The 13183-nt window shown below is 39.1% G+C and overlaps 1 protein-coding gene across 3 annotated transcripts in view; it reads right to left on the minus strand.

The window, feature by feature from the left end:
* Window positions 1-13183, minus strand: part of NVL (nuclear VCP like) — a 97416-nt gene that overhangs the window by 53399 nt on the left and 30834 nt on the right. For all 3 annotated transcript variants that reach the window (XM_021677258.2, XM_021677257.2, XM_021677259.2), the window contains 5 exons: window positions 11918-12035; window positions 9386-9530; window positions 5882-6131; window positions 4146-4364; window positions 1701-1805 (listed from right to left, as the gene is read on the minus strand). In XM_021677258.2, the coding sequence (XP_021532933.2) occupies window positions 1701-1805; window positions 4146-4364; window positions 5882-6131; window positions 9386-9530; window positions 11918-12035 (837 nt within the window). The remainder of the gene's footprint in view (window positions 1-1700; window positions 1806-4145; window positions 4365-5881; window positions 6132-9385; window positions 9531-11917; window positions 12036-13183) is intronic.

The following is a 13183-nucleotide window of genomic DNA, read 5'->3' on the forward strand; positions in this document are numbered from 1 at the left end:
TTGGGATTATAGGCGTGAGCCACTGTGGCTGGCCTAAAAAAATTTTTTTTTTTTGAGACAGAGTCTTACTCTGTCAACCAGGCTGGTGTGCAGTGGTGTGATCTTGGCTCACTGCAACCTCTGCCTCCTGGGGTCAAGCGATTCTTGTGCCTCGGCCTCCCGAGTAGCTAGGATTACAGGCATGCACCATCACACCTGGCTAATTTTTGTAATTTACTTTAGTAGAGACCAGGGTTTCACCATGTTGCCCAGGCTGGTCTCAAAATCCTGTGCTCAAGTGATCCACTGCCTCGGCCTCCCAAAGCACTGGAATTACAGACATGAGCTACCACGTCTGGCCAAAAAAAAACACTAGTAATATTTAAAATGCGACTTAAACTATAAGCTGGCATTTTTACCTATTAAATTGTCCACTATTAAAAGTTACTTTCATGGCCATCACTAGTTTAGGGTGTGGGAAAAATGGATACTCATACCCTATTTATACAAAGGTAAAAACTGGTGAAAACCTTTAGGAAGGCACTTCAATAATATGGCTCAAAAGTTTTAAAAACATACATTCCTTTGACTGGAAAATTATTTAGAAATGCATTCTAATATAATTATTAGTCAAGGTACAAAAACGTAAGTGCAAAACCATTTAGAGTAGTGCTGTTTCAATATGGGATAATTTCCATTAATTATAGAACATCTGTCTTTATGGTAGAGTATTATGCAGGCATTAAAAATATTGATATGTAGAAAAAGAAAAAAATTTTGATATGTATCAATATATACTGACATGTGAAGATGTTCAGGAAATATAGCTAAGTGAGAAAAATATGTCTAAAAAGCCTATATTTGTAAAAATGCATGTAAAAGTTAGATATTACTTTGATATGTATGCCCAGAAAAATATCTGAGGGATTGACAATGAAATGAAACAATGGTTAGTAGCAGGTAGTAGTGAGAGAATTATATACAATGCTTTTCCTTTTTGCTTATTATTATTTTCTATTATGAAAAAACAATTTTAGAAAATAATAATAAGAAATATAGAGGAAAATATTTAAGTTGTAAACAATAACAATACCAAAGCAGGAAACCAAATCAGGTAAGAACTAAAACTATGGAATACTACTGACTAAAATGCCAAAATATAATACACAGAAAGTATAATAATTGCTATGTTAAAATTGATGGGATTATGGTTGATCTAAACATTTTTCTTTTTCTTTTTTTTTTTTTTTGAGCAGTCTTGCTCTGTCGCCCAGGCTGGAGTGCAATGGCACCATCTTGGCTCACTGCAACCTCCACTTCCCAGGTTCAAGCAATTCTCCTGCCTCAGCCTTCCGAGTAGCTGGGACTATAGGCGCGCCACAATGCCCAGCTAATTTTTTGTGTTTTTGTAGAGACGGGGTTTTACTGTTAGCCAAGATGGTCTTGATCTCCTGACCTCGTGATCTGCCATCCTTGGCCTCCCAAAGTGCTGGGAATACAGGCCTGAGCCACTGCACCCGGCCAATCTAAACATTTTTCAATCATGTGCCTTTGTAATTTAAAAAAGTAGGAAACTTTCACGAAGAAAGTTGTTACTTTTGCTAAAATGAACTTCTAATAAACATCATGCATAAGATTTACCTCACTGTAATATTTAAAGTTAAACTCATATTATCCTGTCTGATAGTAACAAATTACATGCAATTGAACTTATATCATACCTTCGCCAGCAGAGTCTTCCCACAGCCAGGAGGACCAGCAAGGAGGACCCCAGCCGGAGTTACCAATCCAAGAGCTTTGAACTGGTCTGGGTTGCGTACTGGTGCCTGGAAAGAATGATATCAGAACAGATATGGCAATCCACTACATGTCCACTTTATACCACAGGTTCATATTATCTCTAGATATATATTTTCTCCTTTTTTTTTAGTCTCCTTCTGTCACCCAGGCTGGAGTACAGTGGTGCTATCTCAGCTCACTGCAACTTCTGCCTCCTGGGTTCAAGTAAACCTCCCATCTCAGTGTCCTGAGTAAGTAGGACTACTGACACATGCCACCATGCCCACCAGCTAATTTTTGTATTTTTGGTAGAGACAGGGTTTCACCATGTTAGCCAGGCTAGTCTTGGACTCTTGACCTGAGGTGATCCACTTGCCTCACCCTCCCAAAGTGCTGGGATTACAGGCATGAGCCACTGCGCATGGTCTCTCAGACGTATTTTCAACATGACTGTGAGGCCTGAAGATGTGAACAGTACCTGGTTTACCTGTTCATGCTCTGTGGTGATAAAAAGAAAAGTCCTTGTGCTTGAGGAATTTATACTTAAACGTAACATCTAAGAACAGTTTAGACATAACGATATAATATTTCAACAAAGATTTTTTAGAAAACCATTTAAATTTGTACATTATAAAATGTTTAGGCAATGGTCTCTAAGAAATGAGATGCAGCAGTAACTTTCACACAGTTAAAAGCCAAATACCTGTTCACTATAATTCCAGTATATTTTTTCTTTCAGTAGTACGTATCTCTAAATCCATCATATTTCAATTAATGAACCATGAATGATTAGTAGAAAAGTAAAGTAAATAAAAATTGGCCAGGCATGGTGGCTCACGCCTGTAATCCTAGCACTTTGGGAGGCTGAGGTGGGAGGATTGCCTGAGCTCATGAGTTCTGAGACCAGCCTGGGCAACACGGTGAAACCCCATCTCTACTAATACAAAAAATTAGCTGAGCGTGACAAGTGTGCACCTGTAATCCCAGCTACTTGAGAGGCTGAGGCAGGAGAATCGCTTGAACCTGGGAGGCGGAGGTTGCAGTGAGCCAAGATGGTGCCACTGCACTCCAGCCTGGGTGACACAGCGAGACTCTGCCTCCCCCCACCCAAAAAAAAGTAAATAAAAATTAATTCAAAGTTTCATGTGCATTAAAACTGCCTTGACCCATAAAAGTATTATCAAGTTCAGAAAGTCTTTGTCAAACAATTTGGTCTTGATTGAAAGCATACGTTTTTTGTTGTTGTTTAAACTCACTGCTATAGAAATGAAGCACAACCAGAAGGATCAGCATGAAATAGGTCTCAATGAAATATTATTCAGCCACAAAAATCAATGAAATCCTGTCATTTGCAGCAACATGGATGGAACTAGAGGTCATTATGTTACTGAAATAAACCAGGCACAGAAAGGCAAATATTGCACATTCTTACTCATAGCAGGAGCTAATAAAGTGGACCTCACGGAGATGGAGAGCAGATTGATGGTTACCAGAGGCTGGGATCAGAAAGCAGGGAGGAAGGAGTATGATAAAGAGAAGTTGGTTAAAGGGGTAAAAAAACACAGGCTGGGCACGATGGCTCACGCCTGTAATCCTAGCACTTTGGGAAGCCAAGGCAGGTGGATCACGAGGTCAGAAGATCAAGACCAATCTGGCCAAAATGGTGAAACCCCATCTTTACTAAAATATAAGAAAAAAATTAGCTGGGCATGGTAGCATGTGCCTGTGGTCCCAGTTACTCAAGAGGCTGGGGCAGGGGAATTGCTTGAACCCAGGAGGTGAAGGCTGTAGTGAGCCAAGATGGCACCACTGCACTCCAGCCTGGTGACAGTGTGAGACTCCTTCTCAAAAAAAAAAAAAAAAAAATACACACACACACACACAGAGTTAGGTGTTAGGTTGTTAGGTAGGGGCAATAAGTTCTGGTATCTGACAGCACAGTAGGGAAATAATATTTCAAAACAGTTAAAAGAAAAAAGCGTATTTAAAAATAGCTAGAAGAGAAAAGTTTATTTCAAAAAGCTAGAAGAAAAAAAGTGTAATGTTCCCAACACAAAGAAAACATAAACATTTGAGGTGACAAACATCCCAATTACTCTGACTTCATCGTTACCCATTTAATACATGTATCAAAATACCATATGTACCCCCAAAATATTTACAACTATGATACATCAATTTAAAAAAATGAACAAATAAATTGGATCTCAAACAAAAGAAAAACCATTGTGGGGGCACTTGAAAAAAGTGTTATATTCAAGTCAGTTTAGACACAGTAACTATATTCAAGTCAGTTCAGACACAGAACCTAGTACACACACATGGAGCTTTATCTCTGGTCCTTATTCCATGACATGCCAATAATATTTGGCAGCTGATATACCTACCAATATTGCCATGGTGAGCTCCTCTCTAATGTCTTCCAGGGCACCAATATCTGCCCATGTCACATTAGGGACAGTGACAAAGCCTTCCCTTTTGGCAGAGGGTTGGACTGAGGATAGAGCAACAATGAAATCATTCAGTTCAATGCACAGTCCTTGCATCTGCTCCTCTGAGAGGGGATCTTGGTCTCTTAGCAACCCCAGCAGCCTTTGTAATTCATCCTTGAAGAGAACAATTGAGAGGAAAAAAAATAAAAAACCACCACAACAGTTATTGAAAAGTTACATTTTCTACTTGTAAAAATTATTACTGCAGTATTTCTGTAATCTATCCTGAACTTCTATGTATTTCAATAATTTTCTCTCTGACATGAGACACGTTTATTTTACTCTAAAGGATCATATGCTCTGGTCAAGTAAAGATACACCAATTATAATTATAATTAAATATATAAGAATGATTTCTATATACTATTTTTAGGGCTAAGTTGGCAAATATTCATTTCAGCAACCATATTTCCCATGTTTCATTTATAAATATTCAATGAAATTCATCAGCTTAATTCTGATGAAATTAAAACAAAGTTACGCTGGAGGTAGTATAATTCATTAATATGGTTCCTTGATGGTTTATCAACTAAGTAGAGGCAAGGCAATTTTCCTATTACTATCACATCTTAAATTTATAAGGCAGATTTGTTGCTTTGTGAAGAACATGAAAAGACAAGTCTAAAAAACAGGTAACCAATTAATTCAACTTGTAAAATATTAATTTATATGCAATATTGTTTTTTTAATGAAATTTAATGGTTTTATATTCCATGCAATAATATAAAAGAAATGAGTTTGTTATATTTTATGGAAGTAATTGCAGTTTCAAATGACTAAGAAAAAAACAAATTATCTGAGAACAAAAGATCTGTATTTAAGCTCCTGCTCTATAAAGTAGAGGTTGTATGGCCTTGGGCAATTTACAACCTCTCTCTTAGGCTTAGTGCCTTTGATTATAAAATGGGGAAAATAATGCTATTTATATAAGATCACAGGGATCAAATTATATAACACAGAAGCCATCTGTGCAAGCTATAAAACGTTATATATATTGAGTTTTCATGACTCACAAAACTAAAAAATTTAATACTGATCTTAGACTGATAAATGTCCCCGCTCATTCACATGACTGTCCTCCAGAGCTATCTGCAACTAAGACCTGGATATTGTTGTGTTAACAGACCATCGTAATCTACCTAACCAAAAGCTAACCAGGAGATATAATTAAATACCAATGCCAGAACAGGGGTTGACAATCTTTTTCTGTAAAGGACTAGACCGTAAACACTGTAGACTTTGTGGGCCACAGTCTCTGCTGCAGACTCCTGTGTGAATTCTGCCGTGAAATGAAAGCAGAAACAGACAAGTATACAAATGAACATGGCTGTGTTCTAATATAACTTTAATCTACAAAAACAGGTGGTGGGTGGGTAGGCCACAGTCTGCCAACCCCATTCCAGAATTTCATAATCATTATTGTAAAATAAATTTATTCAGAATAAACTAAACATAAAACAACTCGCATTTTTGAAATTATACACATTGTGGGTATAAACGATAATTATTTTACAGATTGAATGCCAATAAAACAGGAAATAATAAACCTCAACTATATTGACCCTTGCTTCAATGTAAGATAACACAAAGAACATTAAAAGGACAGTTTAAGGTGCCTTTAGAGAAAACACCTGTGTTTCAGAAGTGGGCTCAGTTCCCAGCCTTTCCTCCTGGACTCCTTTAGATGGCAAATCTTCCATTTCAGGATCTTTCTTCTGCTGTTCCTGTAGCTTCATCAAGACTCTATTGACTGCACACATTGCTGCCTCTCGGCACAGTGCCATCAGATCAGCACCAACAAAGCCTGGAGTTAGGTGTGCTAAGTGACAGAAATCAAAAGCTTGAGGAAGCCTCAGTTTTCTGCACAATGTTTGAAGTATTCTGTAGAAAATACAGGGAAAAAAATTTCAGATTCCTAATCTAATACTAAAAACAAGTCGCCAAACATATTTATTTGAAGTCTTTCACCTCTGCCAATGGTATTAAAATGGATACTATATAAGATCAAATAGTTCATTCACTCAACAAATGCTAAGTCATTATTACATGTCTCATCTTATTCCAGAAAGGATCATGGTAAATATCTGCTTTGTTAGGAACCATACTAAGTGCTGTGAGGAATACATAGAATTTTAAAAAAATATTTTGCCTTTAAGTATTTACAACTTTACAGGGGAAATGAGATAAATAACTTATGAGGGTACTTTTAGAGTAGATTAAATGGATATCTACCAGAAATAAAAGCCCCCACACTGACACAAAACATTAATTCTCTTCATCATTGAAAATTATCTTGCCATATACTTTCCATTTTATATTAGGACAGTTACTTCTCCAACTTTATCTTTACCTATTGTTCATCCCCGGTACTACACATGTGAAAAATTTTGTTCAACCTAACTGGCAACATGGTATCTATAAAAATCTGGACTTCTAGATAATTGTTATGAAAGGAATACCTTGAACAATTTCTGATAAAATCTACTAAATTAAAACTTAAAAGCAGGCCAGGCTCGGTGGCTCACACCTGTAATCCTAGCACTTTGGGAGGCCGAGGTGGGTGGATCACCTGAGGTCAGGAGTTCAAGACCAGCCTGGCCACCATGGTGAAACCCCATCTTAAAAAATAAATAAATAAATAAATAAAACTTAAAAGCAGTAAAGATATTCAGGACGAGGCCAGGTGTGGTAGCTCATGGCTACAATCCCAGCACTTTGGGAGGCTGAGGCAGGCAGATCACCTGAGGTCAAGAGTTTGAGATCAGCCTGGCCAACCTGGCAAAACCCCATCTCAACTAAACATACAAAAATTAGCTGGGCATGGTGGTGGGCACTTGTAATCCCAGCTACATGGGAGGCAGAGGTTGCCGTGAGCCAAGATTGTGCCACTGCATTCCAGCCTGGGTGACAGAGCAAGACTCCATCTGGAAAAAAAAAAAAAAGATATTCAGGATGAAAGGTCTGAAGCCAAACTGCAAAAGTTTGAATACCGGCTCTATTACCCTTTGTAATCTGGGCCAGTTACTTAATCTTTGTGCTTCAGTTTCTTCATTTAGTAAATCTATATTATAGTAGCACTTATTCAGAGGGTTATTGCTACAAATGAATACATGCAAAGCACATAAAACAGTGGCTGATCCATAGTTAGTGCCCAATGAATGTTAATTCTTATTTACGTGTTTTGATGTTATAAACTAACTTGGACAAGCAAACATATTCTGAAATTAATAAATTTGTAGAGAACACTAATATTTTCAAATGTCAAACTAATACAAAATAAATGATAGAAAAATCATTTGGGATCATGTAAGTGAGCAGAATAGAAGCAGATAAACATTACTGACAATTTTTTTAAAATTTCACTTCGATACTCTGAATAATGGGAATCAAGAAAACTTCACCAAAGAACTATTTCCAAAAGACATGCACAATTTGCTACTATGCAAATTTAGACAGGATTTTGCCATGTTCGCCAGGCTGGTCTCAAACTCATGACTTCAGGTGATGTGCCCGCCTCAGCCTCCCAAAGTACTAGGACTACAGGTGGTGAGCCACTGCATACAGTCTAATATTTCAGAACATTTCTTAACTAGATTTCTTTTTTTTTTTTTTTTTTTTTTTTTTGAGACAGAGTTACGCTCTTGTTACCCAGGCTGGAGTGCAATGGCGCGATCTCGTCTCACCGCAACCTCCGCCTCCTGGGTTCAGGCAATTCTCCTGCCTCAGCCTCCTGAGTAGCTGGGATTACAGGCACACGCCACTATGCCCAGCTAATTTTTTGTATTTTTAGTAGAGACAGGGTTTCACCATGTTGACCAGGATGGTCTCGATCTCTTGACCTCGTGATCCATTTGCCTCGGCCTCCCAAAGTGCTGGGATTACAGGCTTGAGCCACCACGCCCGGCTAACTAGATTTCTACTCTACCTGCTCAACACTGCGGTAGACAGTCTTGCTTATGAAGTTATATTTTGGGTTATTGGTGGATGTTTATTTGCTCTACGGACATTACTCATTTGCTCAATTACTAGGAAAGGCTGGTGCTGCAGCAAACAGCTTTCAACTTTCTGGCTGCCATTTCATTACTGGTAACAGAAACTGTGGTCTCAGGCAGGTTAGTGCAATATGCAATAAAGGTACTCAGATTTTTTTTTTTCTTTCTGCAAGTCTGACTGTCCACACCATAATACTCAGATTTAACCTATATGTGGACCAGATGGCACTGCTGTATTCCATAGCTCCAGACGTTACTACTAACCTGGTCAGCCAACTAAAGAAAGCAAGTCGTTGTTAATTCAGACCAGACAAATGAGTATGGATACCTAAGTCCATTATTACTTCTGAAAAAACAACCTAAAACAATTATCCTACTGATGAGTAAATTTTCTTCTTTTTTACAGAGGTGGGGCCTACCTCTGTCACCTAGGTTGGAGTCCAGCGGTACAATCATAGCTTACTGTAGCCTCGAACTTGTGGGCTCAAACAATCCTCCTGTGCTTCAGCCTCCTGAGTAGTAGGACTACAGGTGTGTACCCAGCTAATTTTATTTTCTGTAGAGACAGGGTAGCACTATGTTGCCCAGGCTCAAACTCCTGGCATCAAATGATCCTCCTGCCTTGGCCTCCCAAAATGTTGGGACTACAGGCATGAGCCACTGCACCTAGGCATAAATGGTTTTTTTTTTTTTTTTGAGACAGAGTCTCACTCTGTCACCCAGGCTGGAGTGCAGTGGTGCAATCTCAGCTCACTGCAACCTCTGCCTTCTGGGTTCAAGCAATTCTCTTCCTCAGCCTCCTGAGTAGCTGGGATTGCAGGTGTGCGCCACCAAGCCCTGCTAATTTTTTTATGTTTTAGTAGAGACGGGGTTTCACCATCTTGGCCAGGCTTAAACGGTCTTGAACTCCAGCCTCAAGATCCACCTGCCTCAGCCTCCCAAAGTGCTGGGATTATAGGTGTGAGCCGCTGCACCTGGCCATAAGTGGTTTTCTTAATGTGGGCTTCTCCTTTTTCAAATCAGTTTAACTGGCACAAAAAGAAAGAAAATGGGAGAGAAAGAAAAGGCTACATGGTATTTCTTACTTTCAAAGCATTCAGTTAAGATGACTTAGTGGTATACAAACTTCATGCTATAATATACCTTTCCCTGGATGCTTCATCTGGGATACCTAGGCATATTTCTCGGTCGAACCTTCCAGCACGTCTCAAAGCAGGGTCTAATGAGTCTGGTCGATTAGTAGCTCCAATAACTAGGACCCGGGCTGTAGCAGCCACATTATTCAGATCTAGTAAGAGACAGAGGAGGAGTGGTCAACAAAGCACTTGACATGGAGGGCAATAATGCTTTCAGAAATCATTTCATGGTTAAAGAGAAAGTATTATAGATTTTGACAGCAATATACATATAAAACCAATATTTATTAAATGTCAAATGTGTAAAAGGTGTGAGGATAAATAAAATACAAACTCTGTCCTCAGCAGTTCATAATCTGTTGAGAAACACCGAGTGTGTAAATAAAAAAATGGCATAAGACACATTTTGTGAAGTATAATAACAGATGTAAGAAAAGACATGATGAATTCCAACTGAGGAATAAGGGAGGGTCCATGGAGGTGGTAACATTTCAGAAAGGGCTTGAAGGGTAAACAGAATTTTAACAAGCAGATATATAGGTTAGTGGAATTCTTTTTTTTTTTTTTTTGAGACGGAGTTTCGCTCGTTACCCAGGCTGGAGTGCAATGGCGCAATCTCGGCTCACCGCAACCTCCGCCTCCTGGGTTCAGGCAATTCTCCTGCCTCAGCCTCCTGAGTAGCTGGGATTACAGGCACGCGCCACTATGCCCAGCTAATTTTTTTTTTTTGTATTAGTAGAGACGGGGTTTCACCATGTTGACCAGGATGGTCTCGATCTCTTGACCTCGTGATCCACCCGCCTCGGCCTCCCAAAGTGCTGGGATTACAGGCTTGAGCCACCGCGCCCGGCCAGGTTAGTGGAATTCTACGTAGAAGAAAGAGATGAGTAAAAGCACAGAGGGTCAAGCATGCATGGTACATCCAGGCAAGGTGAGCAGGACAACAACAGGAAGGCTGGGAGGATGCAGGAGTCTGTGTCTCAGAACAGACTGATAAAATTAATTCGAGCAGGGGAAAACAAAATAGTCTTCAGCTGTTCTGGCTTAACCTAGGGATGCATTTCTAGGAATGGGCAAAACTGAGGGCTTAAATCTTATCTTTCTTAAGTATTATTTCTCTCAACTGAACCAGGATTGAACAGCAAGGAGTCTGAGGTTATTCTCCCTCACAGGTAACAAGAGGTAGTAAGATGCTAATTAAATCATGAGGAGTTTATACAGTGTGTCTTTTAGCCAACAGGAAGCCATAAAAGCTTTTCTCATAATACAGGCCTCAGAGACATGGCAAGAAAATTTTAGATAAAAATAAAGCAGAATCCCAGCACTTTGGGAGGCTGAGCAGAAAGATCGCTTGAGCCCAGAAGTTCGAGACAAGGCTGGGCAACATAGTGAGATCCTGTCTTTAAAAAAAAAAAAAAGATCCCAGGCATAGTGGCTCATGCCTGTAATCTCAGCACTTTGGGAGGCTGAGGGCGGTGGATCACCTGAGGCCAGGAGTTTGAGACTAGCCTGGCCAACATGACAAAACCCTATCTCTACTAAAAATATAAAAATTAGCCAGGTGTAGTGGCACGCACCTGTAATCCCAGCTACTTGGGAGGTGAAGCAGGAGAATTGCTTGAACCCAGCAGGTGGAGGTTGCAGCGAGGTACAATCGTGCCACTGCACTCCAGTCTGGGTGACAGAGTGAGACTCTGTCTCAAAGAATAAAAAAAAGCCAGGCATGGCGGTGCACACTTGGGGTCCCAACTACTTGGGAGGCTTACATAGGAGCATAACTTGAGACCAGGAGGTCAAGGCTACAGTGAGATATGATTATGTCACTGCATTTCAGCCTTGGTGACAGAGCAACACTCTCTCTCATCAATCAATTGATCAATCAATCAATCAATTAGAAGAAGCAACCTACAACCTGGTAATGCAAAAACATAAAATATGTACTTCAAATTTTCTTGTGTACACAAAATATGTGCTATTTCTTTTTATTAATTTTTAGAGGTGGGGTCTTGCCATGTTGCCCAGGATGGCCTCAAACTACTAGGCTCAAACAATCCTCCTCCTTTAGCCTCCCAAAGTATTAGAATTATAGGTGTCGGCCGGGCGCGGTGGCTCAAGCCTGTAATCCCAGCACTTTGGGAAGCTGAGACGGGTGGATCACGAGGTCAAGAGATTGAGACCATCCTGGTCAACATGGTGAAACCCCGTCTCTACTAACACAAAAAATTAGCTGGGCATGGTGGCGCGTGCCTGTAATCCCAGCTACTCAGGAGGCTGAGGCAGGAGAATTGCCTGAACTCACGAGGCAGAGGTTGCAGTGAGCCGAGATCGCGCCATTGCACTCCAGCCTGGGTAACAAGAGCGAAACTCCGTCTCAAAAAAAAAAAAAAGAGAATTATAGGTGTGAGCCACTGTGCCCAGTATGACTTTTTTTTAAACACTATTTGATATTTACTATTTGAATATTTTATATCTTTATGTATTAATTATACTATTTTAAAACATTTAGTATCTTAAAATGAATTCATTATTTTAAACTGACCATCCATGCAGGTTAGGAGTTGGGCTACAATTCTTCGTTCCATATCTTTTGAAGCAACTTCTCTTTTGGGTGTAATAGCATCAATTTCATCAATGAAAATGATACATGGGGCATTTGACTAGAAATAAAAATATCACATAAAGACAACCATAAATACATCACCTATACTGAAGCACAGTTAAGCATATACATTTTTTGGAAAATCTTAAAGTTCAAGGATCATTTGCCAAAAAAATAACCCTAAAGAAGGCAGTTCACATGTATTACTTCTGATTTTTATCTGACTTAAAAGAACCAAGATGCTTAAAAGTACACAGTAAGAGACTGCTGAGAGGGCAACACATTTATAGTGAATTCATCAATGCATGTTTTGTGATAAATCTACTGAAATTCTTTTGTAAATTAGTCACATTTGCTATGCTATGAAATAGAAACAATGATTTTGAATAAGCATATGCACAGAAAAAAAAATTAAAAACAAGTTTATAAACTTTAAATTAGCAAACCCAAGCTTATTAGAAATGTTATGAGGGTTTCTACCAACATAAAAATTTCCAAGTCTTTCTCCATGATTTGCTACAAGAGGAAATTTGAGAAGCACCAGAAGCTTTTTTTAAATTGTGTGGTAAAATATATGTAAAATTTACCATTCTAACCACTTTGGGTATATAGTTAAGTGGCATTAAATACTTTCAGACTGTTGTGTAAACATTACCACTATCCATCTCCAGAACTTTCTCAGCATCCACGCTGAAAAGTACCAGAAGCTTATTTTAAACACTACACTGAATAAGGAAAGGATGGTAAAGTTATAATACATCAGTGTAATGATCACCTCCAGTTTTGTTGTTTTGTTTTTAAGAAATAAACTAAATAGCGTTCAGAAAGAATAAATTAAGATGTAACAATCAGCTACCAAGAGTGGTCAAATTCATTGAGACAAAAAGTAGAATGATGGTGGTGGCCAGGAACTGGTGGGAGAGATGAACGGGGAGTTACTGTTTGGGAACATGAAGATGCTCTGGAAATGGATGGGGGTAATGATTACACAACAATGTAAATGTATTTAATGCCACAGAATTGTACACTTAGAAATGTTTAAAATGGCCCTTTTCAGCTGGAACTGCCATCTTCCAGTAATTCACCAAAATGATGGAACACAAAGGGAAAGAGGAGAGGCACCTGATATTCTCTAGGCCTTTCAGAAAACATGGAGCTGTTCCTTTGGCTATATATATGCGAATCTATAAGAAATGAGATATTGTA

Source organism: Aotus nancymaae, unplaced genomic scaffold, assembly GCF_030222135.1.
Source record: "Aotus nancymaae isolate 86718 unplaced genomic scaffold, 86718_ANA_hifiasm-v0.15.2.pri h1tg000032l_0, whole genome shotgun sequence".
In the NCBI taxonomy this organism is placed as follows: Eukaryota; Metazoa; Chordata; class Mammalia; order Primates; family Aotidae; genus Aotus; species Aotus nancymaae.